The sequence below is a fragment of the Sarcophilus harrisii genome, chromosome 6 (genome assembly GCF_902635505.1).
Source record: "Sarcophilus harrisii chromosome 6, mSarHar1.11, whole genome shotgun sequence".
Lineage (NCBI taxonomy): Eukaryota > Metazoa > Chordata > Mammalia > Dasyuromorphia > Dasyuridae > Sarcophilus > Sarcophilus harrisii.
Genome location: NC_045431.1, coordinates 208,441,124 through 208,466,475, shown reverse-complemented (window position 1 = coordinate 208,466,475; position 25,352 = coordinate 208,441,124). Strand labels below are relative to the sequence as shown.

The 25,352-nt window shown below is 39.5% G+C and overlaps 1 protein-coding gene across 2 annotated transcripts in view; it reads right to left on the bottom strand.

Moving 5' to 3' along the window:
• NELL1 (neural EGFL like 1) overlaps positions 1-23,898 on the bottom strand; it is an 842,535-nt gene extending 818,637 nt beyond the window's left edge. For both annotated transcript variants that reach the window (XM_031941958.1, XM_031941959.1), the window contains exons 1-2: positions 23,541-23,898; positions 11,518-11,646 (exon numbers count right to left, since the gene is read on the bottom strand). In XM_031941958.1, coding sequence (XP_031797818.1) covers positions 11,518-11,646; positions 23,541-23,589 — 178 coding nt within the window. In that variant the 5' untranslated portion in view covers positions 23,590-23,898. The remainder of the gene's footprint in view (positions 1-11,517; positions 11,647-23,540) is intronic.
• Positions 23,899-25,352: the final 1,454 nt, after the last annotated feature.

Genomic DNA, 25,352 nt, shown 5'->3' with positions numbered 1-25,352 from the left:
AAAAAGAGGCAGATCAATCACTGAGAGCGAGAGGAGGAGGAGGAGAAGCAAAAGGAGGCAGAGGTTGTTGTTGAGTCATTTTCAGTGATATCTGACTCTTCATGACCCCACATTTGGTGTTTTCTTGGCAAAGATACTAGAGTGGCTTGCTTCTTCCTTCTCTTGCTCATTTTACAGGTGAGGAAACTAAAACAGTTAAATGACTTGCCTAGAGTCACACAGCTAGGAAGGGTCTGAGAACAGATTTGAACTCAGGGAAATGTCTGCCCAAAATACTAAAGAAAGTCAGTTATTATTGCCATCATCACTCCCCCTCATCAACTTTTCTTGATTTATCTATTTATATCAAAGAAACTACCATTAATTTAGTCATTCGGCATAGAAACTTTGTTGGCAACTGTTCCTTACTTCCGACATTCAATCATGTGCTGAATCCTATCAACTGTCCTCCTAAAATATCTCTTGAAGTCTTTTCTGAAAAAAATAGATTATATACAGACCAACCTAGTAGCAAAAACCTTGAATTTGGAATTATGGGATTTTGACTTTTCCAATTCTCTCATAGTATAGATTAAAAAAAATTGAGATCAAATGACTTACTGAATATCATACAGAATTAAATGGTTAAGAGAGCACCAGAACTCAGATCTGTCAATTAGCATTCATTATGTTCTTACTATGTACCAAGAAGTATGACAAGAGCTGGGAATTGTAATGCAAGAATATAGTCTCGGTCCTGAAGGAGATTACATTGCAATTGAGGGAAGAAAACACATGAAAGTAAGGTGAAAAGAAGCTTAAGATTGGGGGTAGAGGGAGAGATGGGGGGGGAGAGAGAGAGAGAGAGAGAGAGAGAGAGAGAGAGAGAGAGAGATGGAGAAGGATGGAAGAGCATGATAGTAGAAGTCCTGAATGCAGCCTAGAGAGAAAAGGAACATGAATAGTTTTAGCAACCTCCTTAAAGGGAGGGTCTGAGATATACCATCCTATTGAGGGAAAGGCTGAAAGAGAGGAGAGAATGTCCAAGGTGTGAGTTCCAGAGCTGATGGGAGGCTTTCCGGTGATAGATCTCTCCAGCCGGGAGAGATCCCCAGACTCTGACTCCACTGTTCATTCCCTTACACCACTACTGCCTCTCTTATTTCCTTTACTATCTTTGTCATCACCCCCACAGGAGCCAATATACTGTCTTTCTAAACTATTTCTAAGTGATTTTCTTCCTCAAATCCATCCTTCACACTGCTGCTGGACTATCTTCCTTATGCATAGATCTATTTCATGATTTACAGATGCAGGGCAATAGAAATTTATATTGGATAAGTAAATGGCAGTATATTACCAATAATGGCTTGCACATAAGGGATGGAAAAAACTTCATATCAAGGACATATGTGGCCTGAAAAGGAGGTAAGCTCGTAAAGCAGCAAGAGTGACTGATGGCTAATCCAGGTGTTGCACTGGTATTGTCCATTATTAAAAAATCAGAAAGTTCTCTATAAAGGCTGCATGGTAAGGCATTAAAAAACTGCATGAGATAAGAAAATAGGGATGGCAAGTTGGCCAAAGATGACAGAAATAGAAATATCCAATATCAACACCCACTATGTCTCAGATAATTGGCAAAGATGAAAGATGTATAAATATCCAGTGTCAGTCAGCAAGCATTTATTATGTCCTCTATGTCAGGAAACGGGCAAATATGGCAAAAACAAAAACATTCTGCATCAGTCAACAAATATGTATTAAGTTCTGGTTAAGTACCAGGTATTAGGCTAAGCATTAGGGATTCAGAGAAAGGCAAAAATCAATTCTTGCCCTCAGAGAGCTCACAGTCTAAGATTATAGAAATAATTCACATTCAAATATCTCTGTACAAGCAAGATACATACAGGATAAATTAGAAGTAATCAACAGAAACAATGCAAGGTAGTGCATTGAAGAGAGTCAGAAAAGGCTTCCTTATAGAAAGTAAAATTTTAGTTGGAATAGGATGGAAGCCAAAAGGCAGAAATGAGAGACTGTAGTCAGAAAGTAGAAGTTCAGAGTTTAGGATACTGGAAGTGGAGCAGTTTAAATGATAGTAAAGTTAAAGATTCAACTATCCCAATGAAATAGAAGAGGGAGGTAAGGGTCATGAGAATGAGAGATTTAAGAAGTAGAAGCCAAAATGTTAAAGGATTATCAGTGACACTGCTGAAATATTTGAGTTGGCAGGGGAAGGAATGGTCAACTCGGGTTCCAATAGCATGGAAAATAGAAAAGTGGCCATAACTCATTAGTTCAGGGTTCCATTTAAAGCTGAAAGAGGCCTTAGAGGTCCCTCTCATTTCCAGATAAATTAATATTCATGGAGAGAATGTAATTTCCCTAATGTCACACAACTGCAGAGCTAGATATGAACTTGGATTCTCTTACTACAAATTCACTGTACCATGGGTCCTCTCTAGCATTTCAGGAGGTAACAATGAGAAGAATAAGGAAAGGGCAATAGAATCATAGGTCATGAAAAGACTAAAGAGAAGTGATTCCTTGATGGCGGTGGTAATGGAATGGGGGCCTATAAATGATAATAGAGAGTAAAGAATACAGTGACTCTGAGGACCTTTGAGATGGAGTAAAAAGAACAAGGAAAAACCAACATTAAAAAATTTGAGTTGTAAAGTATAAGGTACTAGAATGAATACAATAGGAAGATGCCCTACATAAAGGGGAGTTCATTAATAAAGGGCCAGACAGGTAACACCCCTTAAAGTGGATAAAGGAAATGATAGTAAGACAGTTTGCATATAGGATGATATTTTTGAATAATAGAAATTAAGAAAATGAGTCAATAGTGTTTCGTCGTGATTCTATGTGCTTTCTTGGCTGAGATCCTCTTAGAACTTTATCCTATAATTTCCTGGTTAGTGTGTCTACAGCAGAATTAGTAGAGTTGCAGTGGAATGACAGCAGGTGGTAGCTTTTATAGTCTAGTTCTTCATAGGTGAAGATGATACTGGAAGAAAACCATATCTTCAAGTCAACTCTCCACCCCTTCCATTAAGCCTTCCAAACCATCCCAAGCTTTCTCTTAGCTTCTATGACATGAACCATCTATAGAATTCATTTGGAAATTTATAATTCTTTGTGACTCTCTTCTCTTTCCTTTAGTATCATCTTGAATAATACATTTTTTTAATTAGGTTTTTTCCCCAAAATTTCATATGCTTAAATGTTAGAGATAGCATAATACAGAGAACTCATTGGCTATAGAGTGAGAGGATCCAAGTTCAAGTCCCAATTTCAATACTTACTGCCTGGGTGACTCTAGGCAACTTCATTGGGCTTCCTTTGGACTAGTTGGCTTCTTAGGTCCCTTCTAATTCTCAAATTATAATATTGTGATTTTATTGCCTCAACTAAGGCATAAAACTTAAGGACAGATATGTATACACACACACACACACACACACATACACACCACCAGACATTTATCGAGTACTTAATGTAAATACTCGATAAATGTCTGGTGATAGAAATATAAAAATAGCATGGATGGACAGGTCAAGGAGAGCCATATCTGGAATCCAGGAATCTGTCTTTAAAACCTAGATCTGCTGCTTATTAATTATCTGAAATAAATTATCTTTACAGGTGTAAGTTACCTTATTTATAAAATGGGAAACACCAGAATGAATGCTGACCTGATGATCTCTTTCAATTCTCTATCTATGGTCTTTTGGTCCTATGATCTGTGCTAAGAGAGTGAGTTGTGACATGAATAATCCAAAATCATTTGCATTTGACTTTCCAATTGGACTTTTGTTTTCCAGTAGATTTGGCTTCTCTTTTCTCACTTGCTAATGGTATTAGCTGACTCAAAGTAGTTTGCATTCCCTGAATACAGACCAACAGACCGAGCCAAGCATAATGCAGTCTACTGGGCAGCAGCAGGGAGCCATCTAAGGAGGAAATTTTGCTGCAGAGTCCAAAGAAGTACACATACACATAGGGAGAGAGAGGAGGGAGGGAGGAGAAAAGAAAAAGAATGAGGAGATGGAAGAAAGGGAGAGGAGAAATAGAAAGAAAGAGAAAGAGACAGAGACACAAGGGCGGAGAGAAAGTTTAACAGTGAAATATTGTGTTTGCTTTAAAAGATAGGAACCTGAAGTGTATCCACACATTATCAGTCATGTGGTTCACCCAAGCCAGGAGTCTGATCTTTGATGGCAGCACTAAGCAACTGGAAGAGAAAGACCCTACTCCCATAAAATCAACCAAAAATGATCTGGTGTCTGCCTACCATCTGGAGAGAGGAGGAGGGTGAGGTGAGGAATACAAACAGTGTTTGCAGATGGGATCATTCCATCACACTTCTGATCAAGTAAGCATTCTCTAGGGGAAGACTTTCACTAATTAACCAAACTTTCCCCCCTAACAATCTCCTAAACATAAGTCCTTTTAAACAAGGATAGAGACTGGATTTGTGCTTTAATTTGTATAGAGGATTCCCAGGTTGGCACCTTGCTGCAGTTTACAATGTTAAAAATTTGCCTACATTGCTGAGAGTTTAAATGATTTGCCTCAAGTCAAATAGCCAGTGTGGACGAAAGACAAAGCAGGAATCCAAAATCTTCCTATTACTGAGGTCAATTCTTTATTCACACTATGCCATATTTGTAATTGTTCTTTTTTCTAATAATAAATCAGTAAAAATGGGATCTTTGTCACAAATCTGTTGCTCACAAAAATTAAATTTAAGAGCTAAACAAATCCTTGAAGATTATCAAGTTAGCATAAGATTTTCTGAGAGGTCATCTATCCATTTAGTCCATCTAGTCATTTTTACAGATGAGGAAATTGAGGTCCAAAGGCATTAAGTTACTTACTCAGAGTTACACAAGCTTTAAGTGGCAGAATTCAGATCTGAAGCTTGATCCTCTGTGTACAAATTCAGTGTATTTTTTTCAACAAAACAAAGTAGGTAGCCTACAGAGCTGGACCAGAAGTCAAAAAAACACGAGTTCAAATCCAGCTTCAGACATTTCCTGGTTGTGTAAACCACGGCAAGTCAATTAATGTCCGTTTTTCTCAATTTCCTCAACTGTAAAATCCATAATAGTGGCATCTTCCTCCTAGGATGGTTATAAAGATAAAATGAGGTATTATTTATAAATTTTTGGTACAGTGTATGATATACTTTATAAGTACTAGCTTTTTCTTAGTAGTCGTATAGGCAATGGGACTGGTACCCAGATCCTCTAACTTTGAATTGAGTGGTCTATCTGCTGACCCTTATCCATTTTTCTTTTTTTTATAATTATAACTTTTTATTGACAGAACATATGGATGGGTGATTTTTTTGCAGCATTATCCCTTGCACTCACTTCTGTTCCGACTTTTCCCTTCCCTCCCTCCACTCCTTCCCCCAGATGACAGGCAGTCTTATACATGTTAAATATATTATAGTATATCCTAGATACAATATATGTGTGCAGAACCGAACAGTTCTCTTGTTGCACAAGAAAAATCAGATTCAGAAGGTAAAAATAACCTGGGAAGAAAAATAAAAAATGCAAGTAGTCCACATTCATTTCCCTGTGTTCTTTCTCTGGGTGTAGCTGATTCTGTTCATCGATTGAAACTAAATTAGATTTTCTCTTTGTCGAAGAAATCCACTTCCATCAGAATTGATTGTTGTATAATCTTGTTGTTGAAGTGTACAATGATCTCCTGGTTCTGCTCATTTCACTCAGCATCAGTTCATGTCAGTCTCTCCAAGCCTCTCTGTATTCATCTTGCCCTTCATCCATTTTTCAAGGCTGTTTTAAACCCATTTCCTTCACGAAGCCTTCCCTAATCACTTCAGAACCATTCTTTTCTCCTCAATGCCAAGAAAACTTATTATTTGTATCACTTGTTACTTGGCAATACTGATTGACAAAGGCTAAGAAACATGGGTCTGGGCCATCAGAGATGACGCATGATCTCAAGGTTTGACTAAAATATCAGAGAAAATGTCTTACTGATCTGCATTGTTATCCATTTTTGTGCAGTCGTCAACCATATACATTTATTAAGCTCCTACTATGTAATCTGGTTCATAACTAGATGAAAAACTTCTTGAATGCAGAGGCTGCATCAGGTTATTGTCTGTAGACCCTACAGCACTATGCAAATACAATAGAAGGGTTCTAAAGTTTACTGGTAGATGAGAAATTTAGAAAGGACTTGGGTTTATCTGAGCTCATAAGTCCTTTAGTGTTTAAAAGGAGCATCTAGGGGCAGCTAGATGGTGCAGTGGATAGAGCACCAGCCCTAAAGTCAGGAGGACCTGAGTTCAAATCTTCCTCAGACACTTAACACTTCCTACCTATGTAACCCTAGGCAAGTCACTAACCCCAATTGCCTCAGCAAAAAATAAAATAAAATAAAATAAAATAAAAGGAGCCTCTAGCTGCCTGACACTAAACAGCCTATGTGTAAATGATAGCATATATTATAAGGTATTAAGAAACACTAACAGTAACAATTGCTCTCCATGTTTAAAAGGAATTCCTGCAGTAAGATAACAACACAGATGAAAGTCGTCCCCATAACAAGCAAGGAAGAATTTGAGTGAACAGGAGCCCAGGTACATACGTCTCTTCCCATTGCCACTTTTGTCCTTGGTTACTGGATGTGTTAAGTAATAATAAATCTAGGGGGAATTTATAACCTCAAATAGAAGATGATAAATCATCCTTCCTGGTCTTTACTTATTTCTCCCATTTTATAACCTTGGACTAGTTCTGAAAGCCACAGCCAGCCCTATGGGGTTGATAAGTCAATCAGGGCAAGCTTATTATTGGATGCAGAGATCCAGTCTATGCCAGATTCCGTACATGCTCCATTATAAGTATTCCAAACCTCTCCCATATATCTCCCATACTCACATAAATAAGGCTGGCAAAGCTAATAATTTTAGATATCAGGGAGAATGAATCAACAGAGAAAGGGGAAAGTAAGTAAGTGGAAGATTCAATAAAGAAGACCAGAACAAACAATGAGTTTCTAACATCAGAACTAGAAAAACTTCCTGCTTAGACACTGATGGGGAATGGGGACAATTTATTAGTACATTTCCCATTTTCTTGAGATCATGGGGAAGGAAAATTACTGAGGTAGCCATTCCACACATACTAGATTCAGTCCATAGAATAAAGATTATATCTCCTCTTATCCCATCCCAATTAGAATCTCTAGTTTTTATGGATAGAAGTGCTGATGAGGAAACAAATGATGTTAATTGATGTTTTCCCACAATTCGTCAGTAGTTAGTGTCTCTGTCTCTCTGTGTGTGTCTGTCTTTTTGTGTCTCTCTTGGTCTGTGTCTGTCTCTCTTCCAAATCTCTCAAATTATGCTCCTCTTCTTCCTCATCTAATGACCTCTTCTTCAAGTTAGCTTCCAAAGCAGGACCACATAATAATTTTGTTATAGGACCAGATATAATTAAGGCAGCTTTCATGATTTACTACAGTTTGAACTTTCCATAATTTGTAATACCTTTGTTTTTTCCTAGAGTCTGTGAAGCCTGTGAAGTTACTGAATTACCTAACTTCACAAATGCAACTTAATCTTTTTTCTCTCTCTTAAATCAAAAAATTTTAACCTCTTTTGGATTATGAAGTCCTTTGACAGTTCAGTGATCCTTAAGGATCTTTCTCAAATAATATTTAAATGCATAAAATAAAAAATAGAATTATAAAGGAAACCACTTTTTTCTACTGCACTAGGCTCCCTATTTCCCAAAAATGATATCAAAATGGCATGAATTAAAGATGCTTTAGCATCCTAGTCACTATCTTTTGGAACTCTCCAACTTACCCTTATACTTTTTGAAATGTAGTATTCAAATCACATGAAAAAATGCTCTAAATCACTACTGATCATAGAAATGCAAATGAAGGTAACTATGAGATACCACTACACACTTCTCAGATTGGATAAAATGAAAGAAACAAATAATGATAAATGTTGGAGGATATGGAAAAACTGAGACACTAATTTATTGCTGGTAGAGTTTTGAACTAATCTAACCATTCTGGAGAGCAATTTGGAACTATGCCCAAAGGGCTGCAAAATGTGCATACTCCTTCATGCAGCAGTGTCTCTACTAAGCCTATATTCCCAAAAGATCATAAAAAAGGGAATACTATCCACATATGCAAAAATGTTTGTAGTACCTTTTTGTGTGGCAAGGAACTAGAAACTAAATGGATGCTCATCAGTTGGAGAATGGCTGAATGAGTTATGCTATATGAATGTTATAAAATATTATTGTTGTATAAGAAATGTTCAGGATGATGAGAAAGGCCTGAAGAGACTTACATGAACTGATGCTAAGTGAAGTGAGTAGTATCAGGAGAACATTGTACATGGCAACAAGAAAATTACGTGATGATCAGCTGTGATGGATGTGGGTCTTTTCAAGAATGAGATGATTCAGGCCAATATCAATAGACTTGTGATAGATCCATCTGCATCCAGAGAGAAAACTATGGAGACTGAATATGGATCATAACATAGTTTTTTCACCTCTTTTGTTGTTTGTTTTTTGTTTTCTTTCTTTTTTTTCTTTTATGGTCTGATTTTTCTTGTGCAGCATGATAAATGTGGAAATATGTTTAGAAGAATTTCACATGTTTACTCTATATTGGATTCCTTGCTGTCTAGAGAAAGGGGTAGGGGAAGGAAGGGAAAACATTAGAAAACAAGGTTTTGCAAGAGTCAATGTTGAAAACTATCCTTGCATGTATTTTGAAAATAAATTTATTATTTAAATTTTTTTAAAGAAATGTCATACCCAACATAATAGGTATGGTCTTATCAGAGCAGAATGCAAAGAAGCAATGATGGTTGAGAATGATTGGACAAAGATAACTGTATGGTTTAATTTATCATGGGATTCTGAATAACTAACATATTCATGGATTGCTGGAATTGACCTTTAAAGTTAAGCCTCCATGTTAAAGATAATGTACTTTTAAAAATACTCAGGGATTGGTTTGCAAAATATCACAGAGATTTGGAGAAGAGAGGAAAGGGGAAAGGGAGAAGGAAATAGAGGAGAAGAGGAAGAAGAGAACATATAGTTCAGCCTCTTTACTTTATAGATGAGCAAACTGAAAACCAGATAGATGAAACCCAGACATGAGTCCAAAGTCATCCAGTTAATAAGGGACAGAGTGGGGATGGGAATTCAGATCCCATGACTGCAAACACAGTACTCCAATCTCTGTCCTTTCCACTTTAGCAGTCACATAACAATGAAGTGCAGAAAACACAAGATCCCACTGTCTATTGATTGTTAGTTACATAGAAACAACACACTGCTTTTTATCCTTTTGTACAACCTTAGTGTGAACATTGTTGTTCTGATTATTCTTTTGGTACTCTACATCACTTCATTTTTTTTAATATTTCTTTGTATTCTTCATTATTTGTCATCTTTTACAACAATAATATTCCATGGAATTGCTCTGATACTCTCTAGCTATTCACTGGTAAGACATATAATTGTTCTTAATTTTTCTAGGACTAACAAAACTGCTGATATTTATGCATACGCTTTCTTTTTTTATTTTAACAGGATAAACATGTGTGGTCGTACGTCCCTGTAATCCCTTCTACTGGGTAAGGTTAAGGCTGCTAAATTGCTTGAATATCAGGAGTTCTTGATTATAGTAAGATAAAACCCAATTGGGTATCTGCACTAAAACCAGCACCAATAGAATGAATCTCTAGGAGCTGAGGGTCACCAGCCTGCCTAAGAAGAGACCAACAGCCCAGGCCAGAGAAATAGAGCATATCAAAACTTCTGTGCTAATCATTCTTGGATTCAGACCCATAACTGGATGCTGTACTTCTAGCTTGAACAAAATGGGAAGATCTAGCCTCAAAATTAGTAAGATACAGTCCTATTAGTAGGACCAATGATTTAAAGGGACTGTGTCCATTTTGAAATGCTTGATGGACACTCAAAATTCAACAATATATCAAAAATGCATTAAGAACTTAATATGTACAAAACACTATGTTAGATGCTAGGGATACATAGGAAAGGGATTAAAAGGAAAGAGACACTTTATTACTACTGGGAGAATAAAATATTTCCAGGATAGGTAAATACAAAGTATATATGAAGCAATTTCCATTCTACAACTTGAGAATTAGGAAAAGTCTTACAAAATAGCAGCTGAGTTGTACTTTGAAGGACTCTAAGAATTCTAAGAGGCTATATATATATATATATATATATATATATATATAGTGTATACTTATATGTATAATATATTCCATTTATATGTATGGTGTTTTATATATATATGTATATACACACACTGTACATTTATATGTATGTGTGTATGTATATATAGATACATTCTATATGCAGTTATATGTATGTATGTGTGTGTGTGTGCGTTTTCCAAACGAGATTTTCCCAAAGACATTACAATGGTTCCACTAGTTGTCTAGCAAGCCCAATTTAACACAGCTCTACCAACACTGAATTGTATTGTTTTTGACTGTCTTTGCCAATCTAGTAGCTATAAAATGATATCTCAGAGTTGTTTTAACTTTCACTTCTCTCCTTATTGGAAGATTAAAACAATTTTTGATGTGGTTGTTATTTTTTTTTCTTCTTTTACAGGTTGCTAGTACATTTCTTTGACCATTTATCAACCGAAGAATACAAGTCACTCATAAATTTCTCTTAATTCCTTACACAATCGGAGGTGTCAGACTTTTGTCAGACACATTTAAGCTACTTAAGCAAACAAAAGCTGAAATAATATAGAATGCAGAATCTCTGATTTGGAAATAACCTCAACGATTTAAATCCTAGCTTGATATAAAGTGTAAATCACCTCTTTGAAGCATCCTCCAGCCTTTACTTGAATAATGCAGCAACAGAGGAGTCACTAGCTACACCAAGGCAGCCCATTCCATTTTTTAAAAATTCTAATCAATCAAGCAAGCATCTAATCATTTGAAAATTCTTGCCTATAATCAGATGAAATCTGCATGATAACCAGAGAATTCACTCACTCTGGTCATGACTTCTAAAGTCAAGCAGAATAAATGTCATAGAATCATAGAGATAGAATTGGGGGGAAAAAACTTCTAGAAACCCTCTTTTCCAATAGAAACGAATGAGACAGCCTATGATGGGTCAGAGAAATAGCAGACTTAGGGTTTGAATCCACCAACTCCACTGCCAATGCTCTTTCCACTACATCACAAACAATTATCTTTTTTTTCTTGCTGAGGCAGACTGAAAAGAGAGGTCATAGAAACTGAAAAGGTTGATCAACTGGAAGTTCACTGTGTTGGAGGACACATTAATATAAATACTTAAGCCACCTAGTAGAAGGGCAGAAGTAAGATTGAAGGAAAAGAAAAAAACTATAATTTCTGGAAATGTTATTAACTCCTGAGAAGCAATTTCTTCTAACCAAAATGCAAGCCCCTTGCAAATGAAGAGCTGTGTTTACCTTGAAACAAAAATGCTTTGCTGGTATTGTGTAGTCCTGACACCTGAGTAACTCCAACAGTTGTATTCACAAGATCAAGCTCAGTGATAATGTCAAGTTGAAGGTCAGGGTCCATTCCAAAGCCTACCACTGCAACAAAAAAAAAGAGAGAGAGAGAGATTTCAGCTTAAAATACAAAATCATATTGGCAATATAGAAGACTACAGTCAAGTGTGAAGAGAATAAAGATGCCTTCTGAGACAAGGACTTAACTACAATAACAACCCCAAAGGGAAAAGAAAATCTTTTCCTCCTTATTGCTACTACCTTCTTTACTCTTTTTAAATCATCATTCCCCCACCTCCCCATGCTGTGAGATTCTGAGAAAGACAAGAGCTCCTATGCTACCTCCACCATCAGGGATGTCCCCAGAGTGCTCCCAATTAATCAAAACTTAACTGCCTGTAACAAAGGGGATAAAGGAGGCTTTTGCCTGGAGAAAGAAGCAGAAATGGAACAGAATAATAATAATGGCTGACATTTCTAGAGTACTTTAAAGTTTGCAAAGCGATTTACATACATTATCTCATTTAGGCTTTACCAAAACCCAGAGAGAAAGGTACTAGATTTTCTAGATTAGAAAGTTGACTAACTTGCCCATGGTATCAGAGCAATCACTACCAAAAACAAGATTTCAATTGTCTTCCAGACTTTGAATCCAGCACTCACCTCAAGCTACTCTGGGAAGACAAACAATTTGTAAGCTCCCTTCTAAACTTTCAACCAGAAAGAAGCCCCAGTACATACTCGGACCGAGGGCAAGGGCCTGGGTACCTTCCTCTCATGTCAGAGGCCTAAAACCTTCCATTTCCTCCCAGGGAAGAAGAAGAAACAAAGAACGCCTGCTTGGAAACAGGAGGTGGGGAGGGAGGGTGCAAGGTGGAATAACTTGTTCCTGATTGCAATGTGATTCCCAATTATCAAAGGAAAAAAAAAGCAAAAGAAAACCCTAATAATGTCTCCAGCACATTCTATCCAGTTGACTATGCTAAATCATTCATTAAGTCTGGGTCTACACTTAGCATCTCAATAGTGCAATTTTGGTTGCGCTGTTGGAGCTGCGTTAATCAGCTACAGCTGTCAACTTTTGCTTAATGGTAATATGGAAGCTATGGAAGCTTTGTAAATCTCACATTGAATTTGTCCAGTGGAGATGGGGGATGAAGGTCACTTAGATGAGGTGAACTATCATTATCCTATTTACTACTTATTTCCTCCTCCATCCTGCACATTGGAAGAAAATGATGAAAAACAGAACATTTGCTACCAAATAATTCCATTCTCTTCCCCTGCCCCAAATAATTGCTGCCAGTCAAATCTTCTCTGAATAAAACCTTTTTTAAAAAAAAATTGTTCAAATAAAGAGTTAATTTAAAGGCACAGCTGGCCATTGGCTGGCCTGGGAATAGGGGAAAAGATTTGAGTAATTACTCCTCTGCCCCTACCAAGCTGTTTTTAACTCACTTCACTCCCTATCTCAGCTTGTCTCCTTCTTGTTCTGCCCTGGGGGAGGGGATGCAGGGGTTTTAGTCCTCTCATAGAGGGGCTGTAGCAGCTGTCAATTTGGTCTTTTAACCAAGTCCGAAAGAGTTAATCCTTACCCCTGGAAAGGAAAGGAAAGAAAATCCAAAACCGTTAAATTATTAGCAAATCATTGCCTTCAGTCTTTTGTCACAGCATATAGGCTCCTTTATTTTAATATACCAGCTAAGAAAGGGGAAAATGCATGAAAGAAAGGGAGAAATGCTGAAAAATCTAAAGGGCATTAAATTTATTGTTGATTGTTTTATAATCCTGGTCAGGCACTTTATTCATGGGAGAAAATAACAGAAATTTATCCCATATAGGAAATGTGATAGATGTAGCTATTTTCCCCAGGGATCTTCAGCTGAATAAAGGAAGTTACCAAGTACTTATGGACCCTGAGCATAGCTGTATGAGAAGGGTATAATTAGCTTGCTTCTTCCCAAATTCCACTATTGCATCTGAATTCCTTCTCAATACTATGTCCCTGCCCTTGTTCTGAATAAGACCTCACATTTTAGACTCATTGCTGTCAGATTCAGATCACCCTTTGCACAATGCATAGCACATAGTATGTCCAGCACATAGTAGAGCTTCTGAGTTTGATCTCAGATCTACTACCCATTTTCTGGATATAATATTGAGATTATTCATATCCCAAGAATGGGACCACATATCATTTCCAACTACTTCTAGGCAATAGACCCTAGTTTAAATGATACCTATTTAAGATGAGTGACCCAGGCAAATCACTTAAGAAAAGTGCTTTGCAAATCATAAAGAGTTTTGGAAATAAAGCTGCCAGCATCCTCCTCATTCGCCCTTTGTTTCCTCCCTCCTGGGTCTCCTTCTCTCCTTCCATTTTCCTCCTCCCTCCATCACCCTGCTATGAGAATTTTGGCAACCCTTTCTCCAGGTGTTTCCATTAATCACTAATTGGGTTGTTGCCTCAGGCAAACTGAGACCTGTTAAAGAATTTAAATCAAAAAGGCCAAAATCTCCCACTGTATCCAGAGTCATCTCCAGTAATCCTAATCTACCTCTGGCCACTGGACCCGGATGATTCTGGAGGGAAAATGAGGCAGGTGACCTTACCCAGCCTCCCTCACTTCAGTCCAATTCACTCGAATATCATAGCATCATCTCTCTGATATCATGGTGTTCTTCAAGAATGAGGACAAACATAGGATCTACCTGTTAATTATCATTAATCCCTTGTAGGTTTATACAGAGTACCCATCAGTGTGTCAGTAAATGTTTAAGAATCAGTGGGGAGGAGGGGAGATGTATGCGGAACACACTTCTGAGTTTAATCTGCTACATTAATATTTTCTCTATTACATAGGTCTAGAAAAGCAAAGAAAAAAATTAAAATTGTAAAAAAAAATCAAGCCCCAGTTTGTAACCATTGCCAATTTAAGAGGCAAAAATGGTCACACTGGAAACTTAACAATCAGTTTTCTCCAACTGCTCTGATCTGACTCCAACACACCCCTGAGAGTCCCCCTATCTCCCATCCAGCCAGATCCCTAATTCCTTCTTCAACCTTGTCTTGGGTGAAACTATGAGTGGAGTTGGAGGGGAAGAGTGAAGAAATTTAAAAAGTGAGAGAAAATGATCTCGGGATTTTGACAAAAACTTTAAAAGTAATCAACTTTCTGCCATATTTTAATATGAATATAATTACATGTTACCTATAAATTTATATATAAGTATACATGTTATTTAATACATTATATAGTATATGTTATATCTTCATATATAAATATTATATGTAAATATTAAAATAATAACAAAATAAAAAATCTAGCATAGCAAACAAAGGGCTAGCCTTAGAATATGGAAGATCTCAGTTCAAGCCTTACTTGGGATATTTGCTTGTTTACATGCAAGACATTCTTTATGCCTTTAGTTTTCCAGGCAATATTCTAAGACTGAAAGCAACTTTGCATTAGTAGAGGTAATGGCCACATTTGGAGTTCATTATACTATTGAATTCACAAGTCTAAGATTCCCTGTCCCCTCAAAAAAATGAGTATGAAAAATCTGGTCAGGTTAAGAAATTATCCATCTTAACCCATTTGGAAGAGGCCATGATAGATTAATTCAATAATTAATTGATCTATAGAATCATAAATATAATCTAAGAAAAGACCTCAACCAATCAAGAGAGATGAAGAGGAAGAAATGCCAACATTTTCTATAAAGTGGACCTCTATTCTAAAAAGACTAATGTTATCAATATTTTTTAACTCATGGCAGAAGAGAATACAAATAGCGGAAGAGAATGTCCACAATATTTTTCAGCAAGAAAGAATAATTAGCCAATTCATTAGTCAGGATTTTTTTTTCATAAGTCAGACTCTCTTTACCTCTATTCTTGCCACAGGGTATGGATGAGTCACAGAAGACCTGACCCTCTGCAACCCACATCACCACTTACAGAGAAATCCTAGGCACCCAGCCAAGCCCGTCATCTAGAGAACAGGATGAAGTTCTTTCCTAAATCATTAATAAGGATGATACTTTAAGTGAGGAAGAATTCCACTCAGAAGAAACAATTCAACTTGGTAAATGTCTATTAGGAGACAACTGAGTGCAAGGAACTGTGGACTTCCACAGCTGATCCAAGGCCAAAAAGTACTACTTAATTATACCTTGTGCCTTGCATCCAACTTAGATCCCTGAATATCGCTTCCAACCTGTCCTGAATGGTATAAGACACTTAGATCCTACCAACTTACCTAGGATGACCTGACAAAACCCTGTCAGCTTGTGTCTAGTGAATTCAAGGAGCAGAGAAATCAAGGACAGGTGCCAGGATTCTCTTTTCACCTTGAGAATATAAGACATTCATGTATACTTATTGTGTATCTAATTTATATTTTAATATATTTAACATCTACTGGTCATCCTGCCATCTAGGGAGGGGTGGGGGTAAGAGGTAAAAAATTGGAACAAGAGGTTTGGCAATTGTTAATGCTGTAAAGTTACCCATGCATATATCCTGTAAATAAAAGGCTATTAAATTTAAAAAAATAAATTAATAAAAAAAGATAATAAAACATTAAAAAAAAGAGAATATAAGACATTGAATTCATATTGCCATCTCCCAGTTGCATGTCTTCCAGGAATCAAACCAGAGATGAATTTAAATAATCTTGAAATAACTTTTTCTTTTCTGTGAAGAACTTCACAGGAAACAATAGACATCCCTTCTCTAGAAGGAAATGATTTTCTGAAAGCAAATTTCACATTGCTTTGTGTTTCTGCCATCTAAAGCAGCTTCCAGAAACTTAAGCCATTACTGTTTCTTCTCTTTCACTCCACTATCCATTTATTTAAAAAGTATACTTTATTCTGCCAAAGCCTATACCCTCAAGAAATGCCCACATGCCCTCTGAAGAAATTCCATCCTGTCTTTGTTTTACCCTTTAAATGTGTGATAAGGATATTCTTCTCACTACCCTTGCCTACTTTCTCTTTCTGAGAATAGAAATTCATTTCTGATTCAAAGGTAACTGAATTGCTCTTTTTTCAAAAGTACTCTAGACATTTGCCAACAAGGAAGTCAAAAATTAAAACAACATACACAACTAACGGTATCCCTGCAGGCCAAAAGAAAATAGAGTATGAGAATACAACTACATGCAATAGAAAGTATACTATAACAGATTTTTTTCAAGAAAATATAGCCTACCGTAGTATAACAGCAGTGTTGTACTGCTAACATCAGGGAACCTGAGTTTGAATCCTAATTGATACTAGCTGTATGACTTTGGAGGAATCTTTCACCTTCCTGGGCTTTAGTCCTCAATCATAAAAAAGATTAAACTAGGGGCAGCTAATTGATGCAGTGGATAGAGCACCAGTGCTGAAATCAGGAGAGTCAGACACTTAACACTTCCTAGCTGTGTGACCTTAGGCAAGTCACATAACCCCAATTGCCTCAGAAAAAAAATTAGATTAGATGACCCCTAAAATCTTTCCTAACCCCAAATCTATGATGTAAAGTATTGAGGGGAAAATAAATCAATTATATTTCTAGAACACTTTTTTTTTCTCTTTTCTTCTTTAAATTGGTCCCCACAAGATGAAAATGCCTTGTACCAACAGCAGAACTGTGTAAAAGATATCATTTCACACATTTCCCAGGAAATCAGGAAACCTATTAATGAGGCAGCATTTGCCTGGTCTCCCTTGTACATGGTGGGAAAGAACTGGCTTCATTAAAAGGAGGAGGGGGAAGAGAAATGGTTTCTGCTTATATCTAGAGTGTGGAGTTTCTGCCCTTTTCAGGAAGCTTATTAAACTCTTAAAGTTTTCCCACTTAGTATATAACTGCTCTACAAATGTCACCAGCTGGGGAATTGGAATTACTCAGAATAAGCAATTTCTAAACAACTTCAAAGAAAAGAGTGTAAATATCCCAGAGACTCAAGGGCCAGTCTCCAGCATGGAAAGCTCTGGGTTAATTTTCCAACACTTGTTGCTAACCCACCTCTCTCTCACCTGCCCCAAGACATGAGACCGTTCCAAAATCCATTTAGTTCGGTTGGTCCATGTGGGCCAGGGCTCCCACCCAAATTAGCCTTAATTTGATTCATCCCCAGATCTAATCCACTGCCACCTGTGATCATGCTTTTCTTAGCCCAAATGGCACAAGACAAAGGTAGGCTAGTTATTTTACCTTGTCTCTCACTTAAATATCTTTTTCTAACAGCAAATTTATTTAATCCACTGAACTCCAACTGTGCTATTAAAGGGGAGATTAACTTCCCTTCTCAGCAACTCTTCTACCCAGGCTATGTTCCTTTAGATGTCTGTTCACAGCAGATGCTCACAACTCTCTCATTTAATAATAAATTAATAACAGTGTATGGCATCCTTTTCATAGTTTTTCTCCTTCCAACAGGCAGCCCCTGCCCTCTAGAGCAGTGATATAAATGGGGGGGGGCACTAATTCATACATCAGTATTCCTGCAGGCCATATATTGACCTAGTTTTATAATGTGATGTTGTCTATGTTTTATTGTATTTTTGTTTATTTTATTAAACATTACCCAATGACATTTTAATTTGTTAGGGCCTTACCCTGGGGGTACTGCTGATCTGTCTTTCACACCTCTGCCCTGGAGCTTTGAAAGGGAAGAAGCATAAAATGTAGGCTTAAACACCTTAGTAACTAAGTGATCTTGGTCAAGAAATTGAACCTTTCTAAAACTACATTTTTTAAATCTAGAAGATGAGGATGAGAGTTAGTTTCAGAGTCAGAAAAATATGGTTTCAAGCCCTGCTTCTGATACAGACTCACTGTGTGACACCAGGCAAGGAGCTTAACTTCTGGCAGCTCTTTGCCATCCCCTTAATGGAGTATGTTTCCATGATGAACTCCACTGGCAGAGGAAGCTCCTTTTTGGCAGTTGCCTGTATCAAGAAAATCATAATCTCTCCTGCGCGCAAAATGAAGTTAAGAATAGTAGGCAGCAATATGGGACAGTGTTGTGGATAAATGCTGGACTTTAGAAGAATCAAAAAAAAAAAGTTCAAATCCCATTTCAGACACTTTATTAGCTGTATATTCCTGGGTAAGGTATTTAATTTTTCAGCCTCAGCTTCCTCATCTCTAAAATAGAAATCTCTAAAATCTCTAAATATAGTACCTACTACCTAGGATTGTTGTGATGATCAAACCATGAATGAAATGAATGCTGTAAATGTGTAATGAAATCATAGGTATAAACTGTTTTACAAACACTAAAGTGCAAAATAAATGTTAACTATTGTTATCATTTCTACTACCTACCTCACTAAATTGTGAGGACCCATAAGCTAATCAGTGTTAGTCATTTGTAGAACTTTTTTTTGTTTTGATCCACACCTGTAATTTAATCAAAATAAAGTATCCACTTACTGCTTGAGCATTAAAAAAGTAACTGCCTTGATCACACAGCATATGTAACAGGTGAAGGACTTAAACTTCTATAAATACCTTCTATCCACTTAGTCCAACTGCCTTTTTTCTACATAAACTTAGAGGTTATATAAAAGGCAGTTAGAATCATCCTTATCTGCAGATGATCTCCCTCTTTATCCCATCCTCCCTAAGGGAGAACCCCACAAGTTGGGTTGCCAGTGGGAAAATGCCCATTGATTCTCATGTATTCCCATGTTTCTGCTTGGAGGCCTCAGCGCAAAAGTGCTAATAAAAGGTGTTATTGATGTGATTATAACCTTCTAAAGTTGCTACAAAATATTCCAAAGTGTCGGTCTAACTATGAACTCAGCAATGAGGATATTCCCTTGAGTGATGCAGATTGTACCCTATTCATATCTTCTCATCTGTTTAGCTTTTGTCCATCTCATGTCAATATTTCACCACAACTGCAGGGGTCTTCCTAATGAGCTGGGAGCCTTCTTCAAGGTCCTTTGACCATGAAAATATCAGAGGGGAATTCAGACAGCCCATATATCCTCACTGCAATATCACTGCTATTACTGGATATCCCAAAATTGCCTTTTTAAAAAAATTTCACACTTGTCAGCCCAAAGAACAATGTGTCTCTTACCTATATTGCACGTGTGTTTTGTTTTGTTTTGTTTTTCATGTTTACTCTAGCATATGACTACATTAGTTTATTAGTTTAAGGCAATGGTTCTCAAAGTGCACTCCAGATAATCCTGGGATCCTCTAAAACCCATCAGAGGGTCCACAAATTCAAAATTAGTTTTTATCTCTAATATGATAAATACCTATAATCACATAAACAAAAACTCTTTGGACAGATCCTCAATAACTTTTAATAGTTTAAAGACACTGAGGGAAAAAAAAGTTTGAAAATCACTGATTTAGGGAACTACCAGCAAAAGAACTTCTGTCAATGGCTATCTTGAACTAATCTTTGATCTCTAGTCTTGAAAGGTTGAGTGGGGACTCTGAGAGTTGAAATAATTTTCCCAGCAAGATGTAGCCAATAAGAATCAGAGGTGAGACTTGAATCAACATCTTCCTGAATCTCAAGCTCACTCTCTCCATGTAGCAACCTCACGTATTCCATATTATTCTTTGAATAAATATCATCAGAATTAACAATTCATACAGCATTTTTATGTGGCACCTATCATAAGATCTTTCATATGTAAGTTAAGTAACTACTGCTAGCCTAGCTGCTCTGAGTCCCACTTTAATTAAAGTATGCTTGATAGGATCTATTCATTTCCACTAAAAAGGGATGATATTTGAGTAGCTCACTAAGCGAATGGCATGTTTGTTTCATCCTTGACTGTTAACAACCCAAAGAAACAATTGTTATACCAGATAAATAAAGTTTCCAAGAGCGTGTGCAGTTTCAGATAAACTAATCACCAGGCAAGCTTTGCTATCTATTGGGAGGACTGATGTGTTACACTGGGATAATGGGTCCTTTGGAAGAATAAAAAAAGAAAAAAACTTCTACCATGAGATAATCTGGTCAGAATCCTTCCCTGTCCCCTACTGTCTCCCTAGTTCTTTTCTGATTCTTTATTAGAAAACCAAAATATTATCACGTACGATGCATAAAATCTAACATATTCCCAATAGTATTCCAAAATTCAGTGCTATATATAGCCAGGATGAGACAAGTAGAACATCTCAGAACAAAAAAATTAGGAAGTATTAAGAATGCCACACTATTAAGAGTGTTTCCATGCTTGCTAGTCCTGCCCCCTTGGCAACAGGCTCATCTATGGGCACTTCCTATCCTGCCATGTCTCCATTCCAACAAGTTCAGAGACCGATATCCCAACCTGGATCAATTTCTTCCCTTTCCACCAAAGGAGACTTTACTCTTCCCCAGGGTGCCTTTCTTCTCTCACTGATCATCCTTAAACATGTGAGTCTCTCTACAGTCACTGACCCCAAGTGTACAAATTGACAAATTGGTATTCCAAGCTAACATCATACCTAAAGTATTTTGACTTTAAATTATTTAAGGGCTTGTGATTTTCATTCATGTGAGTATATTCCCTTCACCAAAGCTGACCCAACTCTTAACAGAGTAATGTTTTACCAATCCACATACACACATATTCACAAAAGAAAAAACTTATTCCACAGTGACCAACCCTTGGATAATGAGTTTCTTGATCTAGACTAGCAAGGCGAATCTTCAATTACCAAATTTATGTTTTTGTGTGTGTATACACACACACACTATATATATATATATATATATATATATATATATATATATATATACATACATATATAATCTCCGGATGCATGTATGTATGTGTATCAGTTGGCTTGGTATCACTTAGAAGAACAGGAAGCACAACCTTCAAAAACTTAGGGTTGCCTCCGAAACGATAATGAGGTTTCAAGAGAGGAAATAATACTTCACTTTTTAAGATAGGGTTTACCATCTCCTGCACTAGCAAGTAGTGGGAAACATACTTTCTTCCATAGGGAAGCATAAATAGATGGATATTTATGGAAATGATTCAATTTGACTATAGTCACACTATACCATATAATCACTAGAGTGGTTAAGCTGGCCACTTGGCATTTCTACATTCTGTCCTTGGGAATAATATTTGATATGTTGGCATCTGAAGTTAACTCAATTTAAAATGAGCCCTCCCTTGGAAATCCGGGGAATGGTGGTGTCAGAACCACTCTTGGGCATAGCCCCTCAGCCTGACTGGGACTCTAGCACTTGGATATTGCAAAGAATAACCCCTCCTGGTGGGCACTGAGCAAAGCTAAAATGAGCCTTACTTTCTTCCATTCAGCCTGGGACTAGGGAAAGATGGGAAGGCAGACAAAACTGAGCAATCGGGAAGAAACTTCCCAGAGAAGGTGTAATGGGGATGTTTGAGAAAGGTAGGAAGAAGTGTTTTCTCATTTTTCACCCTTCATGAAGCCCTGCCAAGACAAGAGCATCCAAGTGTATCTTAAATTGGGCAAAGGCTGAAATGGAGTCTTTAGACCCGGTCAGTTCCTAGCATTGTACTTATGGATGGGAAAAGCAGATGGGATTGAGTAGGGAGAGGTTAGCAGAGGCTGGTGAGAGGACAAGACTCCCTTCCCTCTCCAATCCCAAATCTGATTCAGATCACAAGCTGTCACAACGAGGGGGGAGAGCTACGGGAACTTTTATTTCTTAGAAACCTCCTCTGTTCCCCTGCAATCCTCTTCCAGTACATTTGGGTTCCCCAGGCGGAGAAATGAAGGGAAGGAGGACCACGGAGGTCCCAAAAGAAAAGGAACTTCTCAGATTTGTAGTTGAGGTTCGGGAAGCAGCGGGGGCTAAGGTGGGTGGGGGTGAGAGGGAGTTACCTGAAAAGCCATGAAGGGAAAGTAACTGAGGCTCCGAGTGGCAGGAACTGGAAAAGGTCCCCTAGTCAGGGCCCCTGGGCCACTTTTCCAACTCCCTGGGAATGGGCAGGGACTTAGTTTCCCTCTTCCATCTATCGTCTCCACTCGCCAAATGGAGAGAAAAGAACGGACCTGGTCTTCCTTTCTTCGACGTGCCCCACCCGTCTCCAGCCCCCAGGATGCCCAGCAAAGGGAGAAGACTCGAGGGGCAAAGGGCAGGATGCAAGGATTTCAATAAACCTGAGACATCAAAGGCAAAGTGAAGTGGAGAGTTGGGGCCATTATCCTGAACTAAAAATCTTTCCTAAGAAGCGGGAAGGGAAGCGGGGGCCTGAATAATTCACCTGGACAGTCACCATTGCTCCAGTTCTCCCAGACATTTGCTCAATTCTCCACTTTGAGGGTGGGGACACTGGCCAAGTCCCCACAGCGCGGAAGGTGGGGGCGCTTGGTTCTGCGGGGGAGTCGGGATGCTTCTCTGTCTCCTACCTCTCAGCCTTTCCATTCAGCCGCTGCCGACCCCAACAACAAGGTCTGGGCTACACGTTCGGGGCTCCCTTTAGGCTCCAGACTGCTTGGATCCCGATTATGCTCACCCAGTTACCGGCTGGGAGGGAGGTGTCCAAAGAGCCTCTCAAGTTTAGGGACTCGGGGGAAAAGGGGGAAGAAGGGGTTTCGCCATCTGGGCTTGGCTTCTGTAGCACGCCCAGGAACTGTCCCCTGGGGAAGCTAGGGTACGGCCACGGCGAGCTCCACTCGCCACCTAGACTGGGAGGGGATCAGCATAGTGGGCATTCCCAGGGAGCGCCCGCTCCACGAGCACCCACTCCTCTCAGTCTCTGGAGCTGCGTCTCCCTGCCCTGTAGTCTAGGGACCCTCTACCCTCTTACCCCGGGGCTAGTGGGTCAAGGAAAGAGGTAGAACCTTGCAATCTACACCGCCCCCTACCCCCAGGAAGAAGCGCTGAGATGCTGGAGAGCAGTTCGGATGCCAGCACCCCCGCTCCCCTGGCTCTTTGCACCGATTCTCGGTGTCCCTTCCGGGGCTTCGTTCCCCACACTTCCCTCCAATAATACCCGCGACCCCGGACTCCACTTACCTGACCTGGCTGCGCTCAAACAAACCCACAGGACCAAGATTATATCCATGGGCACTGGCTCCCGGTGGGTCCCCGCGGGAAGGGGCGCACAGAATAAAAGCAAAAATCAGGAAAGCTCCCGGAAATCTTGTGGCCCGCACTGCACGGACCCTTCAAAGTTGAAGAGGGAAGGGTGACGAGTGGGAGACTCCGAGAGCCCACGGAGAGCCCAGAGCACAGCGGCGGGCGAGAGAAGAGTCGGCCGGGCTGCAGCGGCCGGTGGGGTGCGGAGCTGCGCTGCGCTGCGCTCCGGGATCAGTCCATGCGCCGTGCCGGGAGAGGGTGCGCCGTGCCCGGGGAGGGTGCCCGGGCCGCCCTGCCCCGCCCTCCCCTGCCCTCCCACCCACCCACCCACCCCACCCCGTGGGCAGCCCAGCAGGCGGCGGCTCTGGCGGCTCGGGATCAGAAGTCCGGGCGCTGCGGCTCAGCTTTCCTCCGGGCTCCGGAAAGGCATAAGGGGCTTGGCGACTCCGGCAGGTTGCGCTCCCCTCCTGAGCCTCTTGGATCCGCCTTCTTCGCCCAGCAGCCAAGGAAGAGGAGGAGGACTAGGACGAGGACGAGGAAGACCAGGAGGAGGAAGAGGAAGAGGACGAGGACAAGGAGGAGGAGGACGAGGAGGAGGGGCAGTGGAGGATAGAGGGAGGGTGGAGGGGCAGGAGGAAGAGGAGGACGAGAAGGAGGAGGCAAAGCGCTGTGGCTGCTGCTACTGCTGCTGCTTCTCCAGCTGAGCTGCCGCTGCCGCCTCCACCACCGCGCTCCTGCTGGACTAGTAGAACAACGAGTCCGTGAAGGGGAGAAAATAAATAAATAAATGCACGCCGCCTCCTGGATGCCGGTTAAGAACCTTTCTCCAGTTTAAGCCCAAGCGCCCGGAGGTGCCAGGCTCGCTCCTGCCATCACTGAGCTGCCCTGGAGATTGTGGAAGTTGTTACAGTGCATCCTGCCGAAATCCAGAAGCGCCAGAGTATTCGAGGCTGGCTTCCTTATAGGGAAAGCAATAACCTACAACAGCCAGCCCCTCCCCAAAAAACACCCAGGAGAACACTGGTTTTCTAAGAGGATTCGCCCTGGCAGTTGGCTGGGGTGGGGGTAGGGTAGGAAGATGAGGAGCGCAAGGGAAGAAAGAAGAAACGATTGGGCACCGAGTCTGTCCTCCTCCTGCCTCTTCCCATGACCATCACTTTCTGACTCCATTCATCTCTGAACAACTTTCTCTCACTTAAACCGTCTGAAGAGTTGAGTTTGAAGAATTTGGCATTATTGGTAGGAAAGAGAGGGAAGGAGAATGAAGGAGGGCAGAATCTCTTCCCCCCCCAAAAAAAAAAAAAAAAAGATGTCAAGGATAAAAAGAAAACGTAACCAAGGGTCCCATGAGCAGGGGGCGTACTGGGTTAGGATTCGAGATATCTGGGAGTCTGTTTGCACCCCTGCCTTCTTCAGGGCCAAATGCCCCTTACAATTCCCGCTACTTTTTGTTTCTGTCTAAAGTACTGCTATCAAACTCTCGCCTGGCATCAGGAACAAATAACATCCCTAGTGTTATCCCGAACCAGAGAAAAAGGAAACTTGGAAATAATTAACAAGATAAATAAAAATACAATAAAACATGGATCACATTACATTTTAAACTAGCTCGATTTGTATGTAGCCCGCAGGGATCCTTACGTACAGCATTTAATAGCCACCCTCCCTTTCCAAACTGGTCTAAAGCAGTGACTGAAAGAATAACAAAGAGCAATGAAAAGGTGAGCAGTTAGACCTGCAGCATATTAT